This window comes from Notothenia coriiceps, unplaced genomic scaffold (assembly GCF_000735185.1).
Source record: "Notothenia coriiceps isolate Sejong01 unplaced genomic scaffold, NC01 NC01_scaffold00010968, whole genome shotgun sequence".
Taxonomy (NCBI): Eukaryota; Metazoa; Chordata; class Actinopteri; order Perciformes; family Nototheniidae; genus Notothenia; species Notothenia coriiceps.
In genome coordinates this window covers 132113-145526 of record NW_011343669.1, presented here as the reverse complement: position 1 = coordinate 145526, position 13414 = coordinate 132113, and the positions used below count along the sequence as shown (strand labels likewise).

General features: G+C 41.5%; 2 protein-coding genes across 2 annotated transcripts in view; both read left to right on the top strand.

Annotated features, from left to right (window-relative positions):
* rnf40 (ring finger protein 40) overlaps nucleotides 1–5163 on the top strand; it is a 14060-nt gene extending 8897 nt beyond the window's left edge. The window contains 6 exon segments of the mRNA XM_010772140.1: nucleotides 117–156; nucleotides 1468–1766; nucleotides 1854–1979; nucleotides 2696–2836; nucleotides 3308–3409; nucleotides 3766–5163. Coding sequence (XP_010770442.1) covers nucleotides 117–156; nucleotides 1468–1766; nucleotides 1854–1979; nucleotides 2696–2836; nucleotides 3308–3409; nucleotides 3766–3942 — 885 coding nt within the window. The 3' untranslated portion in view covers nucleotides 3943–5163.
* Nucleotides 5164–6285: 1122 nt separating this feature from the next.
* si:rp71-1c10.7 (tumor necrosis factor receptor superfamily member 12A) lies at nucleotides 6286–12790 on the top strand. Its single transcript, XM_010772130.1, has 5 exons — nucleotides 6286–6626; nucleotides 10015–10113; nucleotides 10634–10777; nucleotides 11190–11238; nucleotides 11436–12790. The coding sequence occupies exons 1-4, from the start codon at nucleotides 6545–6547 to the stop codon at nucleotides 11228–11230; spliced, it is 366 nt and encodes a 121-aa protein (XP_010770432.1). The 5' UTR covers nucleotides 6286–6544; the 3' UTR covers nucleotides 11231–11238; nucleotides 11436–12790.
* The last annotated feature ends 624 nt before the right edge of the window (nucleotides 12791–13414 follow it).

Sequence of the window (13414 nt, the reverse complement as noted above, 5' to 3'; positions counted from 1 at the left end):
TGGTTATATATGTAAAGAATCACCAAGGGGCAAACTCTATGTCTGCAAAATGAATTATGCTGCGTTCACACCGGACGATGTTAGGGGCGGCGCGATTACATGTAAAGCCAATGTAGAATGCGCGCATGAAGCATTTGATGTGAATGCCGCGGCGCGATTGAGGCGATTGAAGGGGGCCGCGACAAACGCTCGAGTAAAATGTTTCAACTCAAGCTTGAAATTGCTCGCGGTAGCCAATCAGCGGTGAGGATCTCAGCCTGCCGTCACTGACGTTGAACCAGAAAACCAAAACATCAGCCGTTAGCTTTTAGCCCTCAGAGCTCACAGCTCCTCATATCTGTTCAGAAACTAGACCAAAGTTAAACAAGAACAAACCACAGACTGTCTGTGTCATGGAGAATACAGTCGCTGGTTTATTTATGTCTGTAGGCTGTTGTTGTGAGTGTGGACGGTCGGAGCATATACTGCGTTAGCTTAGCCAATCACTAGAGATGTCCCGATCCGATCAGGTGATCGGGGATCGGAGCCGATCACGTGATTTTCAAAAGATCGGAATCGGGAGAAAAAAAATCGGGGATCGGGTTTTTTTTGTTGTTTTTTTTGTATTCAATGTTACAAAACAAAAATGACCATGTTCAAGTCCTAAAGTCATCCTGAGGCCTTAGTTTTGGTTTCAAATTACACAACATCATGTATGTGTTGCTTCTTTGGGGCTTGTTTTCATAGACCTGGTTGCTTATTTCTCTCAAATCTGGCAACAGAGTGGGCAGGGCGCAGTGTCTAATTGTAGCAGTAAGCTAACGAGTACTGATAAGCTTTATTTTGTTTTGATCCAATGCTGCACAACTGAACTGATCCAATGCTGCTGTGAAAGAAAGAAGCTATATCCATGTTGGATAGAATATCCAATTTAAATAAAAAAATAACCTTAAGGGACAACTTGAATGCTTTTTTTCTTTTTTTTCTCTTAATGCATTGCATAAAGATCGNGTCCAAACCACAGACTGTCTGTCTGGAGAATACAGTCGCTGGTTTATTTATGTCTGTAGGCTGTTGTTGACGCAGTATATGCTCCGACCATCCACACTCACAACAACAGCCTACAGACATAAATAAACCAGCGACTGTATTCTCCAGACAGACAGTCTGTGGTTTGGACTTGGTTTCTGAACAGACATGAGGAGCTGTGAGCTCTGAGGGCTAACAGCTAACGGCTGATATTGGTTTTGTGTTTCGCATTGAAGATGATGCCACGGCTCCACCTACACTGCGTCACTATAGTTACTGCCCCAGTTCCTAAACTGTAATGGAAACGCAGCATAAAGTGAGCCTGGCCTACCAAGGCCTAACTATACCGTACTAAGCCGTGCGAGGCCCTGCAGTGGAAATGCGCCATAATATCGGGGGAATATGAGTTGGAACTGAATCCACAGCACATCCTTTATATGAAGGACTACAGATGGTTACACTCTAGCAGTTTCTTAGATCCAGAGGCAGCACGACTGTTACTGTCTTGGCGTTGTTTTTGATCCCTGACACGTCTGTCTCTCGAGGAGGAGGAAGCCCTGCTGAGTGAGATGGATGTTACAGGCCAGGCCTTCGAGGACATGCAGGAGCAGAACAGCCGCTTGTTGCAGCAGCTTCGAGAGAAAGACGACGCCAACTTCAAGCTGATGAGCGAGCGAATCAAATCCAACCAGATCTACAAGCTGCTGAAAGAGGAGAAGGAGGAGCTGGCTGACCAAGTTCTCACATTCAAAACCCAGGTGACGTGTTACTGCTGATCCTGGAAGCGCAGCATTGATGGATTTCATTATGTGCAGGAAGTATTAACCCTTGCTGTGCCTCTGCAGGTGGACGCACAGCTGCTGGTGGTGCAGAGACTGGAGGAGAAAGAGGGCGTCCTGCAGAGCGCACTCGCCGCTCTGGAGAAGGAGCTGACTGTCCGGACACAAGGACTAGAACTCAACAAGAGGAAGGTGAGGAAAGAAATGCCATCAATCTTTCTGTCAGCTCCTTTTGAAAGGTTTGCTAATCACCTGTAAGCTTTGATTGCTGCCAGATGTCTAAGGTTAGAGTATCTGGAGACTGCCATGTGCTACACAGAGGTGTGTTCAGGCGCTTGGAAAAAGACCAAGATGTTGCTTCCACAAAACATTAAAAGCTTTAACGAGCTACATTGTTAGCTCTGTTAAACCCTCCTGATTCCCACGCTTTTCCAAACGAGCTAAGTTTGCACTTGTGGGATTATTCCTGGTAGTTTCTAACATTGCCCAAGTACCTGTCAGGACAAAAAAGTTTCCTGGGGCAATATGAATGAGGTCATCTAGTTTTTGCTACTTATGTGAGATTGGCCTAATTAGGAACCACCACAGGAGTAAGATTAAACAGAACAGGAACACACAAAAGCAGTTGCTTAATTGAACCGAAACCAGTTGTTGCCTGGAAGCTATGAAGAGGATCTCACAGCGTACAGTATATGGTGAGTTGTGGGAAACAGTCGTCAGGGCTGGGAAATCAGCAGCGAATAGGAGAAAACATGCTAAACTAATGGTGCCTGTGTTTAGGTTGGGACCTCAGACTCAGAATGCCAAGTCTGATCCAGGCTTACTGTACTTCCACCACATTACAGCGCAGGAATGTTATTAGGGCTTTCTTTCTTCATTGAGTGTGTCCGGTTCCTTCTCTGCTGCAGGCGGTGGAGGCTGCCCAGCTGGCGGAGGACCTGAAGGTGCAGCTGGAGCACACGCAGGCCAAGCTGAAGGAGATCCAGGTCTCTGTGGCGGAGAACCGCACCGCCCGGGAGAGGGAGAGCTCCAACCTGAAGAGAGCACAGGTACGTTTGGGTTGCAGGGACGAAAACTCTTCCCAATCTCTCCACAAAAGACTCCTGAAGTTCTGATTGGACGATCGCAACATGAGACTAGGAAACAACTTCTCTGATGACTTCTAGGATGAGGCTGAGGGGAAATGTTGAGCTGTTTAACATTTAAAACAACATTTAAAACAACCTCAGTTGACGAAAGTGCTGTACAGGGAACAAACACAGTATAGAATAACACAATAGGAGCAAAATAATAAAACAATAATTAAAAACAAGATAAAAAGCACAATAACTAGAAACATATAAAAACATATAGAAATGTCAAAAACCTATTTTTTTATCAAGCTGGGCCCACTTTTAAATATTTCTATACTTTAATGATAACTTGGAACTTCAGGGGTACATCTTCCCAAATGAATCCTGAAGATCTGATTGGATGATCACAACACGAGTGTATTCACCAACTCTACTAATGCGTTACAGGAGGATCTGTCCAGGCTGAGGCGGAAGCTGGAGAAGCAGAAGAAGGTGGAGGTGTACTCTGACGCTGATGAGATCCTGCAGGAGGAGATCAACCAGTACAAGGTCAGGAAATGAACAGGTTTTTTATAATGCAGAGAAATGTAGGGCCTTTGTGAATTTTGTGAGCGGCGAGGGAGTTATAAAAAAAGGTTTCTGGCACAGTCTGCATTACACTAGAAGAGCCAAGTGAGAGTGATGTGCTGTAATGCTAATGTCTACACTTTGTGTAATCTGCCTCATTGGCTGGTTTTCATTGGTAAGGCCAGAGAGCCACAGCATCACTATGGTCTCTGGGTATCCCGCAGCTTACTTGTTACACCCTAAAGTGTGAGCTGTGTTGCCGTAAAATGGATGGAGGTAATAACATTGCTGGCAAGAGAGCGTTTTGGCCCATATGTAACGCATTTATCTGTCTCCAGGCCAAGCTGCGCTGCCCCTGTTGCAACACACGAGACAAGGAGACGGTACTCACCAAGTGTTTCCACGTGTTCTGCTACGAGTGTCTGAAGATGCGTTACGACACCCGGCAGAGGAAGTGCCCCAAGTGCAACTGCGCCTTCGGGGCCAACGACTTTCACCGCATCTACATCACCTAACTCCCCGAGAGGCCGAGGAGCGAGAAGGGAAAACTGTAGACAGAACCAAAGGAATAGAGAAAAAGACTATAGAAATGAAGATGTATTTCCAAGAGGTGGACATTTGTGGGATATCAGATATGTGTTCCCTGTTTTAATCTCTCTTTGGAAGGACTTGTTTTACCGCATCTTTGCCATTTGGTGACCAAACAGATAGTGACACATCTGACTGAGATTGTTGTGCTGTAGTTAATAAACACAGATGTTTGTGCAAACAGTGATGTTCTTACATGTCGAGCTGCTCTGCACTGTTTATCCTGTCCTTGCCATGTTTAAACATCCTTTCTTTTTTTATCAAGCTGGGCCCACTTTAAAATATTCCTATTGTTTAATGTATTGATAACTTGGAACTGCTGAGGTACATCTGACTGACGCAATTCTTTTCATTGTTTTGTCCTGCTGGTTTATGAAAATCCTGTGGAATCAGTGAAGCTGCATTTTCAGAATTAAAAGAAGCCGTGCTTTACAGACCCGAGGCCTGCATGTGTAGGACTAAATATGTTTCTAATACGTAAAGCACGACAGCCAAGGTTTTGTAACTTCCCTGCTTAGGCTATAGTATTAACAATGAGAGACGTCAGTGAGTTTGGTGACCCGTCAGCACATACAGCAGTGTGTGGATCACCTTGGGCAAGGTCCTCTGTGTGTGTGTGTGTGTGTGTGTGTGTGTGTGTTCATCCTGTTGCCATGGTTCCCGTTGGAGAGTTTGACACAACATCTGCAGCTTATAGTGCCTCATTACAGATGAAATCACTGCAATGGAAATTCGGCTCATATGGGTGTCCTTAGTGGGCTGCGCTGCTCCAGGTCCTGCTTTGCTAAAGGTTAGCCGTGACAGAAGAGTACAAAAACATCTGCTTAACAACATGCCTCTTACCTAATTGCGCCAATGAAACCCTGTTCCCTCTGTTCGGATGATGTGAACTATTTACTGGGAGGTGGGTTAGCGTCTGTTTGACGTTAGCTCTTGTGGGAAAGGCAGTTCGCACCATGTAGCACATGCATAAAAAGTTCCAGGCTGTGAAGAAAAAAGTTTATCGGGCATTTGGGAGCAGTTGAGTAAGACTTCTTTGAGAATTAGCTATACTGTTGGCAAAAATCAGACTAACATGTTTACATTGGCAATAGTTGTTTACTCGTATGAATGTGCACAACCTGTTCTTAATAAATTTGTAGTTTTGACTTTTTGCTAAGTGATCATTGTATGCCCCACAGCACAGATGTTGTAGTAACGGATGTTCTTTATTGTTACTAATATATGAGACAATGCTCTGTGACGGTCCAACCTGATAGCATGAGTCCACTGGCTATGTTATTGCATATTTGTGCTGCAGCAGCAGGCAACACCCAAGCCTTAATAACACCACCCTGCGTCAGGGACACTCACTATTCAAATGTCAAGTTTCCAAAAAGTTGTTTACTGCACAGGGCACTGAAGTGGACAACAGATAACGTTTATCTAGTTCTAACTTTTAGACAGACTATTTCTCTAAGGCTTTGAAAGCTGATAGTTTTTCTAGTGAATGTCATCTGTTTTTGCCTCAGTGTGCTGTTCCTCTTCTTCTGTGCATGGGACCCACACTCATGCCAGAGAGTTGTGTTTTTTGGCAGAGGGGAGCTACTGACGTACACAGGCGTGGTAATAACAATGAGAACACTATTAACTCCAGACTGCACACTCTCTGTGAAAAATGTGGAGGAAAACCAGTTGTGTAAAGTAACTAGATTGACTCAAGTGCTGTACTTAAGGACAATTTTAACGTACCTGTACTTTATTTAAGTATTACCATTTTTTGCTACTTTGTACTCCCATTAGATTTCAGAGGAATATTGTGTACTTTCACTCCACTACATTTCTTTAATACCTTTAGTTACTTAGCAGATTTTGTTTAATAATGTGAAATATAATAAACAATTAAATAAGAATACACCTGGAGTAAATCCACAAGCTACCATGAAGAGTACAAGTAATTAAAACTAGCTGCACTTTTATAACACTTTAATGCATCAATAATTATAATCAAAACACACAATATATTATTCTGAAATCTGCATAATTAGTACTTTTACTTTTGGTACTCTAAGTATATGTTGATGCGAATACTTTTCTCACGTATCATTTTGAATCCAGGACTTTTACTTGTAACAGAGTTCCTATTCCTACACTCCTACATACTTTTACTTAAGTACACTATCTGAGTACTTCGCACACCCCTGAGAAAATCCTCCGGGGTGTGGCCATAAAAAAATGAAATGTATGTATTTAAACTCTCATACTTGATGTGGTTTGATTGAAACTTTCACTAGAAGCAAATGGAGCCACACACTGAGGAGTTTCCTGTGAGTGCGCAGAGAATCCGAGCAGTACAGTACATAGGAAATGAGTCATAGGAGTTGAACTGTTAGCGTGGGTGTGTGCGCTATTAAAACAAGGCTCAGACTCCTCCGGGTGACTCACTCTGATGCTCGCTTTTCCATGCTCAAAACCAGCTCGGATTGTTAATCAGATGAACTTTTCGGGAATCGTGTAGCCAACAGCGAGCAGCTTTCCCCCGCAGACACCATGGCTTTAAACACCCTCTGCGCGCTCTGCGGACTTATTATAGCGGCTGGGACCAATTTCCATGGTGTGAGCGCACAGAAAAGTGAGTAAAATGCTGTTTTTATTTCAACAATGAGGAAACTTAAATGACAACTTTGATAGATTTTGATGAATTTTCTTTGTTTCTCTATATGTGTTATTGCTTTGATTCATTGTCTCTGTGAACATGGATTATTGTTCTCTGGTGTGGTCTGCCTTTAATGGAGTCAGATAGTGGGTTTGCTTACAGAGCCGCTTCCTTTACCAGCTGCATTTCTCACCGGTTCCGCATTCCTATCGCCTTATTTCACCCCGTCCATCCGTGTCCCTGGGCGAAGAGGACATGGTGCACTGCCTGTGTCCACTTCTCTCAAATGTAACAGTTTTGACTGTCTGAGAAACTCCCCTCCAAAAGAAAAGAGAGCTTGTGACTTTGTTTCCACAGCAGCCTAAAGTTTGGATATCATCCCAGACTCAGTCTTGAATAATTACACGAGTTTGCACCATTTCCTCAGACTTTAAACACATTTTAAGTCAAAAAGTCTTCGGTGTGTAGATCCTATCCGTGTGAAACCATCTCTACATCTGGACATCAGCTGTTGACCCACCCACCCCCTTCCAACTCATGACAAAACACAGCACCCCCACACCCAAAAACACCCTTTGTATAGGTGCTGAGAATAAGCCAATGCCATGGTCTTCTGTCCGGGAACACAATAAATGGTTCCAAATGTGCCAGATTTCCAAGTGCTGCATCATAAGAAACTTTATTGAAATCTTACCCCCTGCTGCTAAAATATTATGCTGACTGATGCAGATGTTGCCAGGCATGAATGTGAGAAAATGTTTAGTGGAATACTTCACGAGGAGTCACATTGTAGTAGAATCATTTCCTTTTAACCTCAAAATTGAGATTCATATCAGAAATGTAATCAGCAGGTTGTATTTCAGAAACAAAAGCCTTGCTCCGGGTTAGGTTTAGACCGCGGAGGTCAACCAGCAGTCACGGTTCAGTTCCTCTCTTTGTGACCTTTTCAACCTAAGAGCAGGATCCAGCTGGACCTGCTGGATGATGAATGGCTACAGGAGAAACGCTTACAAGAACTGTGACACATTTGTCCTGTGGCCACAGCTATAAAGTGAGTCAGCCCGGCTCTGCAGGCTGCGGAGGACGGGGAGTCTCCGGGGATCTGTGCACATGGCTCCAACATAACCACACTTAGAGGTCAAAATGCCTCGAACATGACTTTTTTACGGCGAGTGCCTTATGGTTTGCAGCTGTTTTATTAATGACTTGTCGACAGGTATTTGGTCCTGTGTAATGTGACCAGCTGAAGAACTGGTAATGATAACTTGTAGGCTTCAGATCTCAGGCTCTTGGAAAACCGACATGTCCTCCCAGGAGGTTACCTACTGTACATCCATGATGTTTGGGAACTCAAAAGAAAAAGAAAATGTCAAACAACCAAAGGCTGAGCTATCCTTACTTTAAAGGGGCCGTATTTTGCAAATGTTTATAATTGTATCTTGTTTCTCTACAGTGACATGTTTACATGCTTTAATGTTCAAAAAGCTCTTTATTTTTCTCTTACTGCCTGTGCTGCAGCACCTCTTTTCACCCTCTGCCTGAAACCAGAGCCCTAGCCAATAGCAGCAAGAGTGTTACAAAGTGATGTCAATGTGTTTCCGAAGTAAACAAAGTAGTCCAATTTCAGGCAGTGGGGGAGTGTGGGAGAGAAACTCCCTCTGGTGGGAACTTTGGTATTTTAGCCTTTGCAGACCATTTTTATTCACAAAAACAAAGACAACACATTACAGGAAAGGGAAAACCCTAAAATCACAATGTGTCCCCTTTAAAACATGGGTTCAATTCCAAGAACCCTGGATCCTATAAGTTTCCCATAAGCAACTTAACTGCTCGTTAAGTCCTCCTCCTCGCCCTCCACTCCATACATCCAGTTAGTTAAGCAGGTTTCCTGTTCAAAAGCCCAATATGAGACAACCCTAGTGACATCACTTTTACATCATCAGGGATATTTGTTATTCAGGATTATTTATTTTCCAAATCTCCCTCCGGAGACACGAAAGACGTCAGTCATCTGTTTTCGGTGTCAGAGAGGCGCTCAACACGTGTCAAACATTAACTGTTCTTTCTTTCTGCTCTTCTCTGTCTTGAGTGACAATAGACTTTATTTTTGACCTTTTGTTCACTTGTTTCACTAGCTGGACTTTGTGTTGTTCAGTTTGTTTGTCCTCAGTTTGACCTCACAATATTCGGTACTCTGTTGTTGTGAATGTACTGACCACAGTCACCAACCTTCATTTTCTTTTTATTTAGTTTTGCGTCAAACTCTTGACTCTCTGTGAGTTGTGGTATTGCTTTCAGTGGTGATTAAAGCAGCCAGTTCAAACATGACAGTTACTGCAAATGATGAATCAGTTCAGGCTCGGGTGGTTTCTTGTGAAACTATGGCGAGTAAACAACAGTGTGACACAAAGAAAGATTCTTATCAATCGTATCTATCAAATAGTATCCTTGTTAGGCTGTCACTGATGTATCATGGTTTCATTCTTACATAAGGCTTCATTTGTTTTGCAACAATGTTTTGAAGAGGCTTTTGTCCAACTGATGACACTATATGAACTACTTTATGCATGACCTTGAGATATTAACATGCCTCCTCACCAAATCCAGGAACCAGCAGATAAAAGCCCACATTATTAAAAAACTAAAACAGTTTCTTTACTATGCCATTGGTGTCAACTGTGTTTACATATTCCTCCCTTATCACCTGGGAAAGGCAGCGTTTTAATTGTTCAGCTGTCTGACTGCCATTGAAAGAGATGAAGCTTTCCATTGTGTCCTCTCAGAGCTGAACCTCCGATGACTACTTTCTCACCAACGTGTTCGTTTATTCTCTGGAAGTCGCACGCAGTCGCAAAACAGTTCGAAGGAAGCACTGTGAAAAAACATCCTGCTCTTCACACAGCACATGCACCTGAAATGAGTAAACCTCTCTCTTGCAATTGGGTTTACATCAGCGGTCTGACCCATAGGAATTTCCCACTTTCGTTTTATGAGAAGAAGAAAGCCACACATTTCATATAAGTCTCATGTTGTTCTGTATTACCTAAGCCAGGCTTCTGCAAGTCACCTGTTCATCATCATTTATTTTTAACTTTATTCCAGAGTCAGGAAAGTTTTGGTTTGTTTCACAAATGTATTCTTCTGTGCCTCAATGTTTGATCAGAACTCTGCAAAGTGAAACAATAAGATGCCCCTATGGTTGGTAAACCATGATAACTTTCCGTCTTGATGCTCAAGGTCGTGCACATGTTGCCCCTTTTTTCCGCCCCTGAGTCTGCCACTGCTACAAGTCATAAAATGTCACATTGTTATGTGTTCATAAGTCATGAGAAACTAACCCATTACCTCTGATGTTTTTGTGCAGGTCAGTGTGGCAGCTCAGAGTTTTGGAACTCAGATTTGGACGTTTGTCTGTCGTGTTCGTCGTGCAAACAGTACCCGAAGACCCCGTCCTGCAACACATGTAAGACAGTGAATGTAAATCACTTCCTGCCATGATTAACTGATGACACACACAGATAAATATTACTTCCCGCAAGCTGTCACACCTAACTGTTTAGTCATACAGTTTCAACAGCTCTGTAACAAGACCCCCACAATATAAATTTACAGTTTTAATGCAAACAAATAGTTTAATAATTGTATTTCCTGTATATATATGATATACATGTACATAAGCATCCATTCAGTATGTATTTATCTGCAATATTTGTATAAGTTACAAGTGACACTTTACTTTTATTTGAACTTAATTTGTCATTGGTTGATAATGTTTTTCTACAATATTTATATGCACAACAGTCTATATGTACAGTATATATTATTCCACTTTTTTGTCCAGCTTTAATGTCTTTAAAGACATTAAAGTCCAACACCTTGATTTGTTCACATTTGTGGCCAATAAAGGTGATTCTGATATATTTATACAGTGGTAACTTTTCTTTTAAGTGTTTGTAGTTTACGTTTTTTTGTTTAACCAATAGGTAAATCTGTTGACGAGACGTCTGATGTGTGGAAGCTAGCGGCCATTACCAGCTTCTCGGTGCTGGCGGTGGTTCTGGTCGGGGCGGCGCTGATTATCGGGGTCATGGTACATCGACGAAAGAACCACAAACGGCCTCTACGTGGTGAGATTCCTTCAACTCCAAAACCTTAGATTAGTTTACAATTTAGTAAAGTTTACATTTACAAGGGCCTCAGGTACAGGGGTTCAATAGGCCTGGGGCTGTCCAGGGCTAATTATGTTGAAAAATATCATGCTAGAGTTTTTTGAAAAAAAGTCATAGTATAGTTTGAGGCAAAAAACGACATAGTAAATTGAAAATATCTGAAAAAAAGTCATAGTATAGTTTGACAAAAAAAACGACATAGTATAGGAAATCGAAAATATCAGAAAAAAACTGGTCAAAGTCAGATTTTCTTTCATGGCTTAATATCTCGAAAAAAAGTCATAGTATTGTAAGTTGAAAAAAGTCAAGAAAAGCAAATAGTTTACTGCGATGGAATAACGCTAATGTTTTTGTTTTTGATGTATCACAGAACCCATTGAAGAAACTGCGGGGCCACTTTACCAAGCTTAAACCATTCAGTAAGTACCATTCTCCCTTTGTCACTACAAGGATTAGACTATATGATCATTTGTTCACACTTGATTTGGTATAAAGTCAAATTTGAATGTAAAAGTAACGACTTTCAAGCCTTGCAATATCCGTATTGGGGAGATCCTCACCAGAGAATGCTATATGTTCTAAGCTAAATCTAATTCAGCATCCTCTCCATCCACAGCCTCATCTTCCTCTGGAAACAGATGTGACAGAACCCAGGAGCGGCTGGTTCAGAGTCTGACGAGAAAACCTCTGGACCAAATACTTTGCAGGGTTTCTCTTCTTCAGAATTGGACCATTTTTTATTTATTAGACGGTCGAGTGAAGAGCTGTGCTCAGTGTAGGCCCGTCAGAGACCACAGGAGCGCCTCTCACACCTCTGTAGGATAGCAACATCATAACAGTGGTATCAATCTCAGATATTGCGTGCCTTTCATATTCCACTTCTAGGTTTGGAAGACCTTTGTGGGTTTACAGATGTTTGAAACTACAGACATTTCTTCAGAGATGCTTCACAAATCCTGTATTTTATGTAATGAATGTAACACAGCCATTCTGCGTGTTAGACAAGGTTTGATCATTTACCACAACAGCCTCTTAGAGATAAACATGTGAGATATTAAGAAGTACTGTCAGGCCCATTAAGGCCATTTGAATGTAGCTTCTAGGTGAAATGTATGTTGGCCTTGGTCCCTGCTCCTTTAGTCGTATTACAGTGAGAAAGCTGTGTTTATTCACTGTTACTGCGTCTCCTGTGACCAACACAGATCCTTTATCGCGGGTTAATACAATAACATCATGTCCGTTTTAATGTTACTAGGTTTTAGGAGATGATTTGTCACCAGAAGTCGCGCTTTTCTGTCCCGGCACTCGTAGGACAGGAAGTTGGAAACACTAGACACACAATCCCAAACTGCAAACACGTGGGAATGTCGGGAGGAATGTACCGTAGTGAAGGAAATGATACCTTCAGTGCTTCAGGAACATCAGTATGCTTACTAACTCTGAACGGTTTCAGATCTCAAGATACATGTCATGTGTCTGTTTGTAATTTCGTAGCCATTGAGCAAGAATCACGGTGGCCAGGGTTGTTGTTTTCCATTTCTTTTTTTAGTCTGCCATGTTTGTCGGTATGTTGTATTTTATGTGACGGACAAGGTTTCAGGTCGTGTGTTGGATCTGTCTGCTTGTGGGTGAACTGATGCCAATGGCAGCAAAATAAGGGAATGCCTTAAAATACACTTCTTTTAGATTTTTTATGTTATTTATTTTTAAGTATCTTGCGGTGTTGTTTTGCATCAACTGCGAGTGACAAAGCACATTTTTTTAAAAAGGACTCCGGTGAAGATTTTTGTTGAACTTCCACCAGGCCAGCCAACGATGAAACTGAGCAATAACGAACACTTCCTGCTTATTTCTCCTGCTTCCTATTTCTAATTGTATATACTGTACATGCACTGGCTTCTTTTACTTAATGCTATCTTATAAACTGCTTTTTGTAACAAATGTATTTTCTAAATAAAACTGACAATTATATTACACGTCTTGTTGATAGGGTAACATATGTACAATGACTATTAATGAGAAGAAAAAAGACACGAAACACATTAGATTTTCCAAGTCTTTTAATTCATTTTAACAATTTGCTTATATCCTAAACTAAGTTCTAACAAAGAAGTAAAAATCTACATTTTAGAGTGACAAAATAGTTATATAAATATGAATTAAATAGTGAGCAGACATTTTTGAGCAGTGAAAATCCAATAAATCAGAACATGTGGTATATGTTTTATTTAAATTACACAATAACTAATCCAGCCGTTTTCTCCTGCTGAGGGAAATCTGAATGTACATGGATCCAACCGATATTTTCCTTTAAATATTTACAGAGGTCTGAGATCGTAGTCACGTATGTTGAAAAAAAGTCTAAGGATAGTATGTCGAAAATACCAGAAAAAAACATCTTAAACATATCAGATAAGTCCTAATACGTCAAAGAAATTCATAGTTAGTACATCATAAAAAAGGATTATATGGTCAAGACATGTCATAGTATAATGCGACGGGGGGGAAAAATAGTCATAGTATAGCATTTTGAATAATATCATTAAGTCATAGTATATCATGTCGGAAAAAAGTAATCGTATCGTGCGACAAAAG

What these genes read in the sequence shown, in the direction of transcription:
- si:rp71-1c10.7 (XM_010772130.1), top strand. Translation starts at nt 6,545, where the DNA reads ATGGCTTTAAACACCCTCTGCGCGCTCTGCGGACTTATTATAGCGGCT. An exon ending in TGGTGTGAGCGCACAGAAAA is followed by an intron (nt 6,627 to 10,014) that starts GTGAGTAAAATG and finishes GTTTTTGTGCAG; the next exon opens with GTCAGTGTGGCAGCTCAGAG. An exon ending in GACCCCGTCCTGCAACACAT is followed by an intron (nt 10,114 to 10,633) that starts GTAAGACAGTGA and finishes TTTAACCAATAG; the next exon opens with GTAAATCTGTTGACGAGACG.